Source organism: Neltuma alba, unplaced genomic scaffold (genome assembly GCF_004799145.2).
Source record: "Neltuma alba isolate B1F8T4 unplaced genomic scaffold, ASM479914v2 tig00012907_pilon, whole genome shotgun sequence".
Classification (NCBI taxonomy): Eukaryota; Viridiplantae; Streptophyta; class Magnoliopsida; order Fabales; family Fabaceae; genus Neltuma; species Neltuma alba.
The window spans coordinates 1-15,353 of record NW_021637276.1 but is presented as its reverse complement, the minus strand read 5'-3'; the positions used below and the strand labels follow the sequence as shown (position 1 = coordinate 15,353).

General features: G+C 34.5%; 2 protein-coding genes and 1 non-coding gene across 5 annotated transcripts; 2 read left to right on the top strand and 1 right to left on the bottom strand.

Annotated features, from left to right (window-relative positions):
- The first annotated feature begins 841 nt into the window (after positions 1-841).
- Positions 842-3,881, top strand: LOC114732358 (probable plastid-lipid-associated protein 4, chloroplastic). Of its 3 annotated transcripts, none has more exons than XR_003738976.1 (6): positions 842-1,174; positions 1,259-1,372; positions 1,995-2,093; positions 2,190-2,318; positions 2,698-2,868; positions 3,070-3,137. XR_003738976.1 is itself a non-coding variant. In XM_028919648.1 (6 exons), the coding sequence occupies exons 1-6, from the start codon at positions 866-868 to the stop codon at positions 3,615-3,617; spliced, it is 738 nt and encodes a 245-aa protein (XP_028775481.1). In that variant the 5' UTR covers positions 842-865; the 3' UTR covers positions 3,618-3,881. The 3 variants fall into 3 exon arrangements, 2 of the variants coding, with proteins under 2 accessions (XP_028775481.1, XP_028775479.1); XM_028919648.1 differs by lacking the exon at positions 2,698-2,868 and adding an exon at positions 3,545-3,881 and having other exon boundaries at positions 2,244-2,318; XM_028919646.1 differs by lacking the exon at positions 2,698-2,868 and adding an exon at positions 3,545-3,881.
- A 360-nt stretch (positions 3,882-4,241) lies between these two features.
- Positions 4,242-8,272, top strand: LOC114732357 (patatin-like phospholipase domain-containing protein 4). Its single transcript, XM_028919645.1, has 7 exons — positions 4,242-4,990; positions 5,395-5,538; positions 6,354-6,426; positions 6,604-6,709; positions 6,816-6,912; positions 7,258-7,353; positions 7,842-8,272. Exons 1-7 carry the CDS (start codon positions 4,475-4,477, stop codon positions 7,977-7,979), a joined length of 1,170 nt encoding a protein of 389 aa, XP_028775478.1. The 5' UTR covers positions 4,242-4,474; the 3' UTR covers positions 7,980-8,272.
- LOC114732360 (small nucleolar RNA Z103) lies at positions 8,270-8,371 on the bottom strand. The gene has a single exon (XR_003738977.1). It is a non-coding gene; the product is annotated as a small nucleolar RNA Z103 (small nucleolar RNA).
- Positions 8,372-15,353: the final 6,982 nt, after the last annotated feature.

Sequence of the window (15,353 nt, the reverse complement as noted above, 5' to 3'; positions counted from 1 at the left end):
AGATACTATAAACATGCGCGCACACGTAATATTGAGCAATAATATTTATTAAATAAGAACAATGCAATTTCTTTCAATTCAAACCTGAAGTATTGCACCTAGAGTTGGTTAAGAAAAAATTTAGATGAGTTGGGTTTAACAATTATTATAGTCAGGACGTAGCTTCAAGTGTGGTGTTAGATTCAAAAAGGACGTATTGAATTGAAAAAGTGCTTACAAAACTATGTATTGCCTTTTAATAATTCTTAGTGGTATTTCTTAATCCTCACATTGTATACAGTGGGATTTCACCAGCAATACACCATGTCCGAGGGGCCTTCTCCATGAGATCATGATAGTTAGAATTACTTAGGAGGAGCGGAGGACAAAGGGGGAAAAAATCCAGCTGTTGGGGATTCTATGATACTGCACGAATACGATGTACTCTTCTAATTTTATTTATAAGGTATTTTCAATATATTTCACACAGATCAATAAAAATTTTAAAGTATATTAACTCTTTATTAAAATATAACAATTTTTAATTTTACCCATATTTAATATATACACCTTTTAAAAGAGATAACTAATTATATTATAATAAATAAAAGATAAAATAATATATTCATGCTGAAAATTTAATGAAGTGATTTATAAATAAGATAAAAAAAGACTTCTCTTTCTATCTTATAAATAGGACCAGACAAGTACTTTTGATTGGAACAGAGTGATCTGAGCCATTGGCCATGAAATAATCTCATCCGCTCATTTCAATTAATGAGACGGTGCGTTTGTGGTGAGCACCATGGTGCTCTTCCCGGTGGGTGTGAGTACCCAAGCTCCGCGGTATTGGCCTGACGAGCGGCCAACCAAACTGTCTTCTTCAATGGCTAGTCTCGGGGTTTCCTCTGCTGCGATTCCCAGGTCTATCAAATTTAGCATTGATTCTCATCCTTCCTTCTCTGCTTCTCTCCCAAACCCTCTTTTCTCTTCCTCTTCCCCAAAATTCCTTATCCCTCTCACCATAATACCCTTCGTGGATTCTTCGAAATGGAGCAACAGGGTTTCTTTTTTCCCTGGGTTTCTTAGTAGAACCAAAGATGTTCAGAGCCTCAAGGAGGAGCTTTATCAGACAATTGCACCGCTTGACCGAGGCGCCGAAGCTACCCCGGAGGATCAAGAACGTGTGGACCTGGTGGAACTTACGCATCATTCTGAAACTTCTAGAATTTTGCTTCCGTATTTGTTTTTGTCTTATTAATAATTGGGTCTTTTCTAGATTGCTCGTAAACTTGAGGCCTTGAACTCTGTAAAGAAGCCTCTCAAGTCCGATTTGCTGAATGGGAAATGGGAGCTTCTGTACACAACATCTCAGTCTATTTTGCAAACGCAGGTTTGTGATTGGGTAACAGTGGGTAAAACTTGGCTAGTTTGAGCTTCTCTGGTCGGTTGACGTGATACCATCTTCATCCCTGAATGTTAGGGAAACCCTCTTCAATGTATTAGGGAAAAAAAGAAGAAGAAATAAATCATCTTAAATTTTAGATAAGAAGATCGAATCTGTAATAATTATTTTGAAAGACCAAGTGCATATGGATAAACTTAAATAATATCACTATTGCTTGGGAAAGTTGCTACGATTTTAGGAACCTCACTAGCCAAGCTATTTAAAACTATAGTAACTTCTTGAAAATTTCGGTGTAAGTCTCCTAAAACTCAATAAGTTTGGTATTTGAAGATAATTACAAAGTTTATGATCTTTTAATTTGAGCTCTTAAGTATAATTTTCTATTTCTAACGCGTCCCGCAACAATCACTGCGTTAGGGCGGGCCCAACGTTTCCTTGAACTCCTGTTGGCAGAGATTAATATATGAGAAGCACATCCAAAAACACTATGTTTGTGCATATGTTACATGTAATTTGTTTTTGGTTTCTCATGATATGTATAACTTGTTGCTTTCTTAATTTTATTAATCTTCCTTATTAAAGTGAGTATTGATTGTGATCATGGTAGAGACCAAAGTTCTTGCGACCAAATGGAAAGATCTATCAGGCCATTAATCTGGATACTTTGAGAGCTCAAAATTTGGAAACTTGGCCATTCTACAACCAGGTACTCTTACTGCTTTAATAAGGTGTTTAAGAAATTTGTGTAATTACTCACTAATTTGCTCTTCCATTATTTTCAAATATATTTTTATTGCTATAGAAATTTAGTATGATTTGGAATTTGGAGCCTACAGATTTCTTACCATTACTGCAGGCTACTGCCAATTTAGTGCCTCTAAACTCGAAAAGGGTGGCTGTGAAGTTTGACTCCTTCAAAATTGCTAGTCTGGTAGGTGATGTGTGCTGGCGTCACTTCTCATATTTGATTTATCGGTCACATACTCAGAATATGCTGATGTTCGAGCCAGAGCATGCTATTCACCTCCCAGATTTTTCTTTTACTGAATCAAGCACCGTTTTCTTATTACGGTGAATTGCATCTAGGATTCCTAGAAACATGCATTGATACACTTGACACTGTTTGCTTAAACTTGGCCTAAAAGAGTGATAACTTAATGGGAAAAAAAGAGACAACGAGAAGATATTTAGAGGCAAGAGCTTGGATTGAACTCATGGGCATCCCAATGCATATGAATACATAGTTATATCAAAGTTTAGCTAATGACCATAATGTAGAGAGATTTCATTGTTTTTCCTTTGTATTACAGAACCAGAGATGTTATTGAAACTAAATCCCTTCTCTGCACATTTGGCTTAATGCACTGAGGATTTTACTCCCAGAGTGCTTCTTAAAGGAATTGAATTTAAGAATCTAAGTTGTCAAGGAGGGATGCTATCTTCTCTGAGCTAACAGCACCTTTACAGCAGCAGAGTTCTTGGTTGACGTTATTTATTTCTGAAACTTTTCTTCTTTCTGGAGGAGGATTAATGATTACTGTTGTGACATATTCTTTCTGTTACATGCATAGTAACAAACTATTGACTGGAATTCATATTAAACATGCGTATTTCAGTTTGTGTGTTTGTGTGCAAGTTATCTATTTTTCTGCGGTAAATGACTTCATGAATGGTAATCTCAGATACCTATTAAATCTCGTGGGAGTGGTCGTGGTCAGATAGAAATTACCTATTTGGATGAAGACTTAAGGTAAATTCTTCAGTTTTGAGAGGTTATATATTGACTGTCCCTGTCAATATATAATAATAACGAAACTTTATTATTAGAATAAATTTCGTTGGTGCTATTATTATAATAATAATGTATCTGATCACTTTTATTCTTATAATAACCAAACTAACAGAACTGTAGGTTCAAATTCTTAATTTTAAACCCTAATCACCCCAGTTATCCAATTAGATCGTTAGTCCCCATATGATAGTCAAACAATTGCTAGTTTTTTCAAGACAGCTTAAGTGCGTGTTATGACTTTCCATTACTTTGTCGTCTTCTGAACTGTCCAGCTTAAGTGCGTATAGCTATGACTTTCCATTACTTTGTCGTCTTCTGAACTGTCTTTGCTTATTTTGGAATCTGAATATCTTTCTTCTGCACAGGATAACAAGAGGTAATAGAGGGAACTTGTTCATTCTGAAAATGGTGGATCCATCCTACAGAGTCCCTCTTTGATGTATTGACTCTAGCAGTTGGTAGCACAGTTGTTTTATTTTCATATTTGTGGGTATGTACGCACATGTGTTTGGTTAAATTTTGTTCATATGTATTTAAAAAATAAAATGTTCATGTGCAACCCCCCCCCCCAAAAAAAAAGGAAAAATGGGGGCGAAAAAAATTTGTTCTTATGTTTCCCTCTTTACACCATGAACAATACTCCCTTATGAGTTGGATGGAAGTATTTAAGATAAGTAAACCCAAATTAGTAATTGAAAATTATCTTTTACTGTCCACTAAATTGATAATCTCTCTCTCGTTAATTTGAAATCTCATGAATTTTTGGCTTCTGAAACTTAAAACAAAACTGCTTCTGGCAACGATATGCCCGCCTAAACCGTTAATTACAGACCAAGGGTCCGACGCTTTCTAATACTGGTTAGTTAATAATTAAGGCCATTGTCCTAATGACGGTTTAAAAGGACGAAATTATTATTCTAACAAAAATTGTAATTTTTGGGTCCGATATTCTAATAATAATGGTAATTATTTTGGTTAAAACATGTTTTTAAACATAATCAGTCCTTGTTTTAATTTCGCTTGCTAAAGAGGCTGTCGGTGGCAGAGGTGGTGGAGGGGCTGGAGCCGGAGAAGATGGTGAGAGAAGCTAATGAGCTAAACGATGCGTTTAGGGGATGAACGCAATGGTGGTTATCCCCCGCGGAGCACCCAAACTGTTCTCCAAACAACAAACTAATTTCGTTCATATTTTCGTCATCGATTTCATAAACCGTTAACTATGCTTCTTCTTCTTCCGCTCACAGTCATATCCCAGCGGAGAAGCCGAAGAAGGAGCCCTCTCCCCTTCTTCCTTCATGGCTTCCTCCTTCTCTCCTTTCTCCTCCGTGCGCTTTCCCTCCCCTCTCCGTAACCCGAACCCTAATTCCCTTCTCCTTCTCCCCCCTCGCACCTCAACGCTCAGTTTCACCGTCAATTCCTTGCCCCCGCGTAAGCTCGAAAACTCCGCCACTCCTCCGCCACCTTCCTCTGAGAAAAAATCATTCGCCGTAGCCACGGGGGAGATTTTCTTGAGCATTGCTTCGCGACTGATTAATCGCCGGAGTAGCAACACTGTTGTTGGCGATTCTGGCTCTGTGACCATGTTTGAGAGTTCAACCAAGAAAGGAGCATTTTACGAGGAGCGGATTGGAGCGGTGATTGAGGATGAAGTTGAGCCTGGGGTCGTGTGGGAGCAGAGGATTGAGGATGTTGAGGCTGAGCGGGAAAGGCGCATAATCACTAGCCCTGGGTTTAGCTTCTCGGCAGCTGGGCTTTTGTTTCCTTATCATCTTGGAGTGGCGAAATTTCTCATTGAGAAGGGCTACATTAAGGTGGACAATTAATTTCGGGTTTAGGACGCCAGCCCCAATGTTACTGTTATTTTGTCACTTAATTTTTTCTTATATTTTCGAGATAGAATATTTGTGACTCCACAGTTTCCATTCCCAATTAGAAGTTTGCGACAAGGTCTAAAAGTTTATCTATTTCATACGAATATTAGTGGTAATGAAAACTTTTGGTGCTTGATAATCCTCCGTTTTAGAATTGTTTTAACGATTTCTGATGTGCTTCGTATTCTACGCTACAATGATAAGTGATGTGCATTGTTTAGTTGCAGTGGTCATGCTCGATGCCACATCTCTTGGCATTATTTGTTTTATTCCAGCTTAATCTGCAAGTTTATTTATCATACCACTCTTAAATGAAGACTTATTCGGTTTATTTATTGAAGCAGGAAACCACGCCATTGGCTGGTTCCTCTGCCGGAGCTATAGTCTGTGCTGTAATTGCCTCTGGTGCTAGTATGGAAGAGGCCCTGGAAGCTACCAAAATATTGGCTGAAGATTGTCGGAGCCAGGGAACTGCATTTCGGCTGGGGGTATGCTTTTAATCCAAATATATATAGTGTGTGTATATATATATACAGTCCTATCTATAAGTAACCAAAAACAATATAAAATTCTTTTTGTGGAGCATTTTATTGATCAATGACGAAACTAATTAGTCTATGTTGTTTGTGAGAATTGCTATAGATGACATATTAGATAATGTCGAAATGTTATGTTTTGCCCCTGGAGGATTTAGGTATCAATTATTTGAATTTTAAATTTTACTTACACAATCATGACTAATTTAATTTTTTTTTCCTTGGTATTCATTAGTCCCTAAAGCTCCAAATTTTGAGGGACTAATTAAGTAACAAAAAATATGTTCTCTCTATGAAATTTGCACCAACGCAGGGCTTGGGAATATCATGTTATTGCCCTGTGAGTTCTTTTCTTATTTTACCGTCCCTTATCTTTTTGGCGCCTTTTCTCTCATTCGTTGAAGCAGAAATTCTGTGGGGCCTTACCAATAATAAGATTCTGTAGGAATGCTGATTGCCGCAGTTTTCTGACCTGCTATTTCACTATTGTCTCTGTTTACACGACTTTTGATTAATGATAAATTCTTTCAGGATGGAGAAATAGAAAAACCCACTTCAATATGTTCATATAATAGTGTGTTTGTTTGGACAAATGGAAGAATGATCCTATGAGCTTTGTATCTTTATGTTGTGAAAATTGAATAAAATTAATATCCATGATGAGAAGTTAATTTGAGGTTAACATCAATTGTAGCATGTGTGGTTGTGGGTGATATTCTTTTTGTAAGCTCAAATTTCACTTATGGTTCAAATTTTGTTCTGCATAGGCGGTTCTCCGCAATGTTCTTGAAAACTTTTTGCCAGATGACACTCATGTCAGATCTAATGGGAGAATTAGAGGTAAGACTGGTCACTTGGAAGTTCCATTTTTTTTTTTTTTTTTTTTCAACAGAAGAATTCGTACTGAAATGAGTGATGCTGTGAGCTTCATTTGTTAATGAACATACAATGATGGCTTCTCCCCTAGGATTATATTAAGTTTTACTGTTTCTTATTTCATTGCTTCTTCTGTTGCAGTTGCTGTGACACAACTTCTTTGGAGACCCAGGGGTTTATTGGTAGATCAGTTTGATTCCAAGGAAGATCTCATCAATGCTGTTTTTACTTCTTCCTTTATTCCAGGGTGATTTGTTAGTATACTATTTCACTTTGATTCGTGTATTATGGCCCCATCCATGATCATAAATTATTAAGGAAATTAAGTTAATAAGATCCATGTCGCTCTTCAGATATCTTGCACCAAGGCCAGCAACACTTTTTAGAAATCGCCTATGCATTGATGGGGGGTTGACATTGTTTATGCCACCAACATCTGCTGCACAAACGGTATATCAATGACTTAATGTACTAGTTGAAATCTTTAGATTCATCCGAATGATTATTTATTTTTAACCTGAAATTAAGTGCAGTATAAAATATTAAATAAATTTTTTTTTATAAAGAAAAAATATTAAATTAATATGACTACGCAATTGAACATATCCAAAATACTTTATGTGAGGTTCAATCGGGTAAGTTCATTTCCTGCCTGTTATGATTCTTACTTTGTGCCGGTTTATGGTTAACATCAATAGTTTTCAGTATTTATTCCAAAAATGATTGAACATAGTTATGATATGCCATATCTATGGTCAAATTTCTACCTCAATAAAGTTCTTTTTGCTTCTATAGGTTCGTGTTTGTGCTTTCCCATCAAGCCGATTGGGACTGCAAGGCATAGGGATCAGTCCAGACTGCAATCCTGAAAACAGAGCTAGTCCTCGTCAGGTAATCATGCAGTTCTTTCTTTTTTTTCTTTTTTCGGTGAATGAATAAACTGTGCAATTCTTGAGTGTCTGCTATCAGGTTCTTTTATAGAATTGTAATTGGAACAAAAATTAAATGCGCTTTCTTGTATAATTATTATTAGGTTTTCTAATCAGAACGTGTAGGTGTATAATTTATGCAGACACTTGTATTTTTTTAATTTAAATCATGCGCCTTTCATGTTATTACTAGAGAATCATACACTTCTGTTTTAACTGAATAGCCTGATATTGATTGATTATGATGCTAAGATAAATAATCATATATAAGGAACTGTATGCAAGTCTGGTCCATTTTAATATGTGACCGAGCTATTCTGAAAGGACCAATAGTGCGAAGCTGAATTGTAAATGAACTTTGATGTGTTATATTTGGATTGGATTGCTGACTCATAAGGAACTTTAGCCACTCAATGGGGCAATGAAAGTGATGCTTTGAAATTATTTCAGCTATTCAATTGGGCACTCGAGCCAGCAGATGATGAAATCCTTGACCAGCTCTTTGAGCTTGGATATCTCGATGCAGCTGTGTGGGCATTAGAGAATCCAGTTGAAAAGACACTGCAAGATAATGTTCCTGTGGCTTGAATGAAACAGCATAACAACAGCATTGAATCACTGTGGAGATCGCTAGTCCTATTGGAGATTGCTGATTAGCAAAGGAGCTTGTTTTAAATCCTTTGAAGAGAACATCAGATCAAAAAACCCAAAAAGGGGGAATATAGAAGTAGTATGTAGGTCTTGGTAGCTGATAGCTACGCAGGACGTAAATATGGTTTTCTTGATCTTGCATATTCGTAGAAGCGTACGAATTTTATAAACTCTTTACAGAAGTAAAAGAATAGATACAGCTTATAAAACGAGGAGGTACAAAAGGGAAAGAATAAGCTTTTTTTTTTTTTTGGCTTGGTTTCTCAAAAGAGAAAAATCGCTCGGTAATTTCAGCGTCGGTCATCTGGGGAAATAATCATCACTTCTAGGAAAGAATGTTTTTTTTTTTTTTTCGCTTCAAAAATTTTAAGAAAATGGTCGAGTTCACCTACGATCTAGATAGGGGAACTAATTCAAGATCCGCTAAGGCCTATTCTTATGAGTCCAGGACAGGAACATGACAAGCAAACTCTTGTTTTTGCTGGTGCAGGAATTTTTCAACTTCACTAAACTGTGAATATGTCTTTCCCAGCATCTCGACTAGTTTAGGCATCAAACCCAACCCACTCTATTTGTGGGAGTGTCCAACCCCTGATTAAGTTGTTAGGAGTACACCCGGACCCGGTAGGGCTTTTTTTTTTTTTTTTTTTCCCCTCTTTGTATTTTTTTTCGGGTCACTATGGGAGTCTTGTATTTTGCGCAAAACTTCTCGATCCTCATCCCTATGATCTTTTGACTCCACTCGTAAACAGCGACGGGTGAAAAATAACAGGGGATAGAATTGCATATTATGAGAGTATATACTATTATCCTTTATTCAGGTTTACGTTTAAAAATAAATTACAAATAAACCTTCTTAATTCTGTCTCAATTAAGGCTTCCACGTGCTTTGCTTTTAAATATAAAAGCTAATAGAATGGTTAGTTTGATTTTAAATATAAAATTTTAATTTATTCTCTCTTTTAAATTTATAAATTTTTTTTAAACTTTTCATATTAATTATACATATTAAGGAGAGGATAGTTTTCAATACAAATAATTAAAAAAGGTGTTTCAGGGAAACCAATTAAATAATTTACTTAACTACTTAAGTAGCATAAAGAAACAAAATGATACGTGAATCCAAATTAAAAAATAAGAAAATTAATCACTTGGTCAATTTTAACTTATTGTGACTTGGTCTTTTGGCCCAAAAAAAAGAAAATATCACAAACAAAGACCCTTGAATTACTAAACCATGCAGAGGTCACCTGAATAAGTAAATTATCATGAAGGACCGTCTCATATTGCAAATATGAAATCTTAGTAAAATATCTGAAATACCCTTCAGCCAAATGATAGTTCACTTAAGTGAATGAAATTTCAGTAGATCAAATCATAATTTGGTTGAAGGTATACCAAATGACAAGTTGACTATAGGAAATAACAAGTTTACTTTAACGAATGAAAATTTCAGTAGACCCAATCACAACTTGACTGAGGGCGTTTCAGACATCTCATTAAGATTTCATATTTACAATATGGGACTGGGTCTTTCATGGTAATTTTGTTTTTATTTAGTGACTTCTGTATAATTTTGGTAATTGGGGGGTCTTTATTTATTAGTTTTCCAATATATATATATATATATATATATATTGTACCTCGGTCCCTATTCTCCTCCGTTTCAGCACCCTAAAATATTGGCAGTGAGCTTTGCTACCCTCTTGAGCAGTGCAGGAGAGGAATGTAAAGCCATATGTCTCTCTCTCTCTATATATAATATATATATATGTATATATGAGATTAGAGGAGGAGAAGATGGAACCACCTTCTCAGAAAACACAGCAGGCAGCAGCAACGAAAGGAAGAAGATAGCGACGGACATGAAAGGTGAACCAAAGAGTCACATACCTACGGGGAATAAGGGCTTTGTTGGGGAGCAAACAGAAGCCTGCTATGATGTGCGTAGAATTAAGGGTGTATTAATAGGGAGCCTAATAAATCATGAAGGGTAGATAATTTTAGTGCTATTAAAACCCTTAACCTTAGGCAAGCATTAAGCACTTCTTCCAATAGCTCCTTAGCTTATCATTATGCATCCCTGACTCTGACCAAGTTAAAATTTAAAATTATATTAATTATTATATATACATAATACTTTTGGCATAGCTATTAATTTTGTTTTGTTTTTTCACCTAGGCCTTCATGGGGAGGGGGGAAAAATGGAGTTGACAAAAAGAAAGTGGGAGACACAGACAGCATGCTCTGCATCTTCTTTTGCTCAAAAGCACACCACATGCATAGTTTCATACATTGACCCTCCCTTCTTCAAAAAGAAGCCATATTCTCTCTCTCTCTCTCTCTCTCTCTCTACTGATGCTGAAATTTTCTGATACTTCAATCTGCGTTTTCACTAATTTTTTTTGTTAAAAAGTCAAAATATCATTAAAATGAGAATGGGTCGCAAGGCTACAAAACAGATAGAGTAACAGTTATCCTGAGTGAAATTCAATAAAGAAGAATAAGATACTACCCTAGAATTACACTCCTTAAAACAAGATAAAAAGAAAAATATATCCTTCCAAGTTTGATTGCCTGAAAGCGGTGGTTTTGAAGGTGCTGCCCAAAAACAAATCCAAAAAAATAATTGATCTTTGCAGTCTTTACAGAACCAAAGAAAAACTTGAACTGAAGACCCCTGTGTATTCACTAATTAAGAGAATATTTGGGCTACACAAGACTTTCAGATTAAGAGCAATCTCATGGATCATCTAATTTTCACATATGTGTCTTATTTGGAATTCACAATTAATGTTATGTGATTCTAGCAGTCCATGGTTATACACATAGAAGGGCAATTTTGTCAATTCAAGTTTTTAATCCTAACATAGACCATAATCTTTTTAATGAAATTTAATAATTAGAGGTCTCCCATTAAAATCAATGGCTTAGCATGGTCCGGGATTGTTATTTCTCTCTCTCTTTTTTTTCCGTAGAAAGAAAAGAAAAGAACGTAAGATGATAAATCAGATCCTTTAAAAAGTTAAAAATAGTGCCAATTGCATGGGAGGGGAAAAAAGTAGCAGCTGGCCCATGGCCATGGCGTCCCATTCCTAGTCGTACTGTCTGTCTACGCTAAGGACACCGAGGTCTCTCTATTTATTCATAATTCCTCCAATTCTAAACATACGGTGTCTTTTGGGAAAAAAGTTGTTTTCTGCTATCTCCGGTTCTAACTTCTACCCTCTATCCTAATTAGACTTTATTTATAGTCTACAAATGATGTTTTATAATTAAGACCAGAGATAGTATAAAATCTCGTTTATAATATTAAATGAGGTTTTATATTTAGGACCGAAGATATATAATTTTGCCCATCTTTATACAAGAGCTAACTAAATTTAGACATATTAAATAAATAAAAAATTAAATTAGTTATTTATAACAAATTTATACTATTTCTTTCGATCATATACATTAGAACTACTCCTGGTGGAATCATTTACAATCAACAAGAATATTTTACAAAAAAATTATAAATTTGAAAGATAAAACAGATTAATATCTTATATTTAAAATTAAATCTACCTCTTAACTTGCATTTGCATTAAGGACAGAAGATGATATAAACTACTGAATCTGTCTCTAACAAACACTTTTCGAATATTATCAACGTTGTAAGGCATTTTCTAGAAGCTTTTCTTGATGCCCTTGATAATTTTAAAGAATATTAATTTTTTTATATATGCTCATATTTAATAAGAATGGTAAGAATAGGTAAAAACTAATATAATGTTGAAATTTAGTATAGTTTACAAAGACGGTGTTAGAAATCACTTGAATTTGATAAGAAATTAGATACTTAGAATAAAAAACACATGAACAAAGTTGAAAAATATTTTATTTCCGGATAAAATTAATAAGCCAACCTACTTTTTTTTTAAAAAATAATGAGGTAATTAGAGGAATGGAGGGGATATTTTATCTGGTAACTGAAGAAGGACGCCAAAACCTTGCCACTTTGGCCTTGCCTGTGAGTTATTTATAGAAAAAATTTGGTCTTACATATAAGTCTAAGGTGATTAATGATCATTTTTTAATTTTATTCCTATTGAATACAACAAAAAGTATATGAGAAAAATATACAATATATTTTTTTAATAACTTTTTTAACAAGTGCAAATATAAATTTTTTTATCAATTTAATAGAAATATTGGTATGCGAAAAATTGTAGAATTACTTATATGTAGAAGAGTATGCAAAAGGCAAAGAACACTGAGTCCCAAAAAAAAAAGGCAAAGAACACGATGTTCGGCCGGCACTTATTTCCTGTGGCCCCATGTTTTTATATGTCCTCCTATTCAATTATTTGATTGTTTCAATTTTTTTTAAATGAAAATAAATTTTATTTTGCAAAAAAAAATTAATTTAAAAGATATTGTATTGTTTATGTTAACTTTTAAAAATATTCAGAATTTTTTAAAAAGAAAACTATGATTATTTTGAGAACTATTTTCATATAGAGCTTCAAATGAATTGAGATTTCATTAAATTAATGTTTTGATGTCTGCTGGTTTTTCCCCTTAAATTCCTGATACAATAAATCACTTTTCAAGACAATTTAAAAATTAATTATGCTGATAATATAAAAATTAACTTATATTTTGAAGCTTAAATAGCATGCAGGAGGATGATATGTAATTCCATGGGAACTCTCACAAGAAAAGTTCAAAGTTTGAAAACATACAGAAGTTTGGTAGCTCCCACCATACCCCCCCCACAAGTCCTACATCTCCATGCACGCTTCTATATATTTCTGTCTCTCTCCTCTCTCTCTCTCTCTCTCTCTATATATATATATATATAAGAACACACACACCAACACACAATCTTTCCACAAAATGCCACCTTAATTCAAAGCCTCATCATACAACCCAATTATATCGACTTTTCTCTCTTATATTCCTCTCTCACACACCTAATTACCTACCCACCACCCTCTCTCTTTCTTCTCAGAGTTCTCTCTTGCTCTCTAGGGTTTCTCAGAGGCCTGTTCCATACCATAGCCATTTTGGCATTCTGTCCACCTCCCTACTGCTAGCTACCTAGCTCTCTCTCTGGGTTGATGATGAGCAGAGACAGAATTGTCAAAAATTATACGAAAATTAAAGGTTCATTTGATTTCATTCAAACAATAATATCTCTCTTTTCTTTCATCCTTTCTCCTTAGCTATCTCTTCTCTCTTTTCAATCCAAACATATAGCATCCCACATGGTGCGAATCAATGGAGATGGTCAGTTTGCCAAACGGGTTCTGCGAATTTGTCTCTGAGAACCTACTTGAGAGCTTCCTTATCAGTTTCTGCAGCGTCGCCAAACTATAATCTTCACGTCTCTTGTGTTGTGAATATACATATACATATATATACATATATAGACACACACACAGACTTGTGTCTTCTTTCTGTTGCCAACTACATATAAATATATAGTTAGATTTCTCAAATCTCACACGATTTTTCATCTTGCAGGTTCATGCATGGTTTAATTTGAATCAGCAAGGCTTTCGAGTATGGACACTAGTCCATAATCTATCTCTCATGGGTTTCTATTTTGCAGGTTCTTTGCGAAGTTTGGATATATACTGACACAGATAAGTTAATTATATATGATACAGATAATCTGATACAACAGAATCAATTTGTATATGTAATTGAAACTTTAAGTCATGTATATATGTCTGAAGCATACTGAAAAGAACAGATCGATACGAATCAATTCGGTTCCTTGATAGCTAGATTAGTAGCATGTCATCATGTGAGGGATCGATCTTCTCCAAGAAACTGGGTTGGAGCATGAAGATTATATATATATGCACATGAAGGAAGGAAAGTAAAGTATATGGTCTTCATATTCTCTTGCAGTGAAAAAGTCATCTGATGGAACTCAGTGTTTCTGATAAATTTTGACTTAACTCAAAGTTTGAACTCTAGTTACTTCTAGATATCTCTTTTTTCTCTTTTTCTTTTCTTTTGTACAGGTCAATCACTCGTGTATGTGTGTGTGTACATATATATATATATATATATATTAGAGTTGGATATATCTCAGAACTCATATATAATTCAATGTCGGCATCAGACATATGTTAATAGATTATTCTCTTACACTTTCTTCCCATAGAAAAGGAAACAACTGTCAAATATTTTCTTATACTTAGCTCATTTGATCATCAATAGAATAAGCTGTTAATAAGTTCTTACGCAATCTCTACTTCAAGTTATCTGACGATTTTTCTGTGTAACATAATCGACAAGTCTGAAACCCTAATATGTGTGGTGTTGACAAAACTCTTGGCATGAACAAGAAATTTCAAACTTTCATTAATAAATACGAACTGATGACCTAACCACTCAACCAACTTTGGTTGGCAAAAAGTGACTATATATATATATATAGAATAGTCTTGACATTCTTTTTGTATTGGGGTCCTATTATTAATAAAACTTTGGTCTTGGCTGGTAATGATGGCGAGAATGTGAGCTTTTTGATTTTCGCTTTACAAATGGTGAAAGCATGATAATGAATGATGGTAGTTGTTGAAGTTCCATTGGCCATAAATGGAACCATATTATTCTTTTTGCAGCATTGGATTCCTTGAAGCATTATTCAGAGAGTTACTAGAAAGAATATTTATGATGAACTGCTAAAAATGAGAGACCACCTATTACTTACTTGTGTGTTTTGATGTTAATTTTTTATGCCATGTTCTATACTATATATATTACGTCCACGTACACATGCACAATAATAAGCAGTTCCACCCACCACCACCAATTCTCCATCAATTGGCATACATTTGTAGCAAAGAGAATCAATAAATAAGTGCTGTAACCTACTGGTTTGAGATTGTGTATGTTTATGTACGAGCCTTAGAGATTCAGAAATACAGCCTAGTACTAGTATTGTCTTCCGATATTTAATATAAAAGTTAAATAACTACTTTAAAGATATTAAGGAGATTATTAATTGCTAGTACTCCCTTTGTCCCTATTTTTATGCAATAACTACTATTTTCTTTGTCTCTAATATAAGTAACATTTGCAAATTATTTTAAATTTTTTTAATAAATTTCGTATTTTGCCTCCATTAATTACTTATTTTATACCCAATATATTTTATTATCTTATTTTTCAAACCATCATCTCTCTTCATCCACATTCTCTCTCTTTTACAATTCTCTTTATTATAATAATTTTTTTATTCTCTTTTTATGCTCTCTCTCTTTCATAAATAATGGTATCTTGGAGAAAAAAACTTTCAATTTC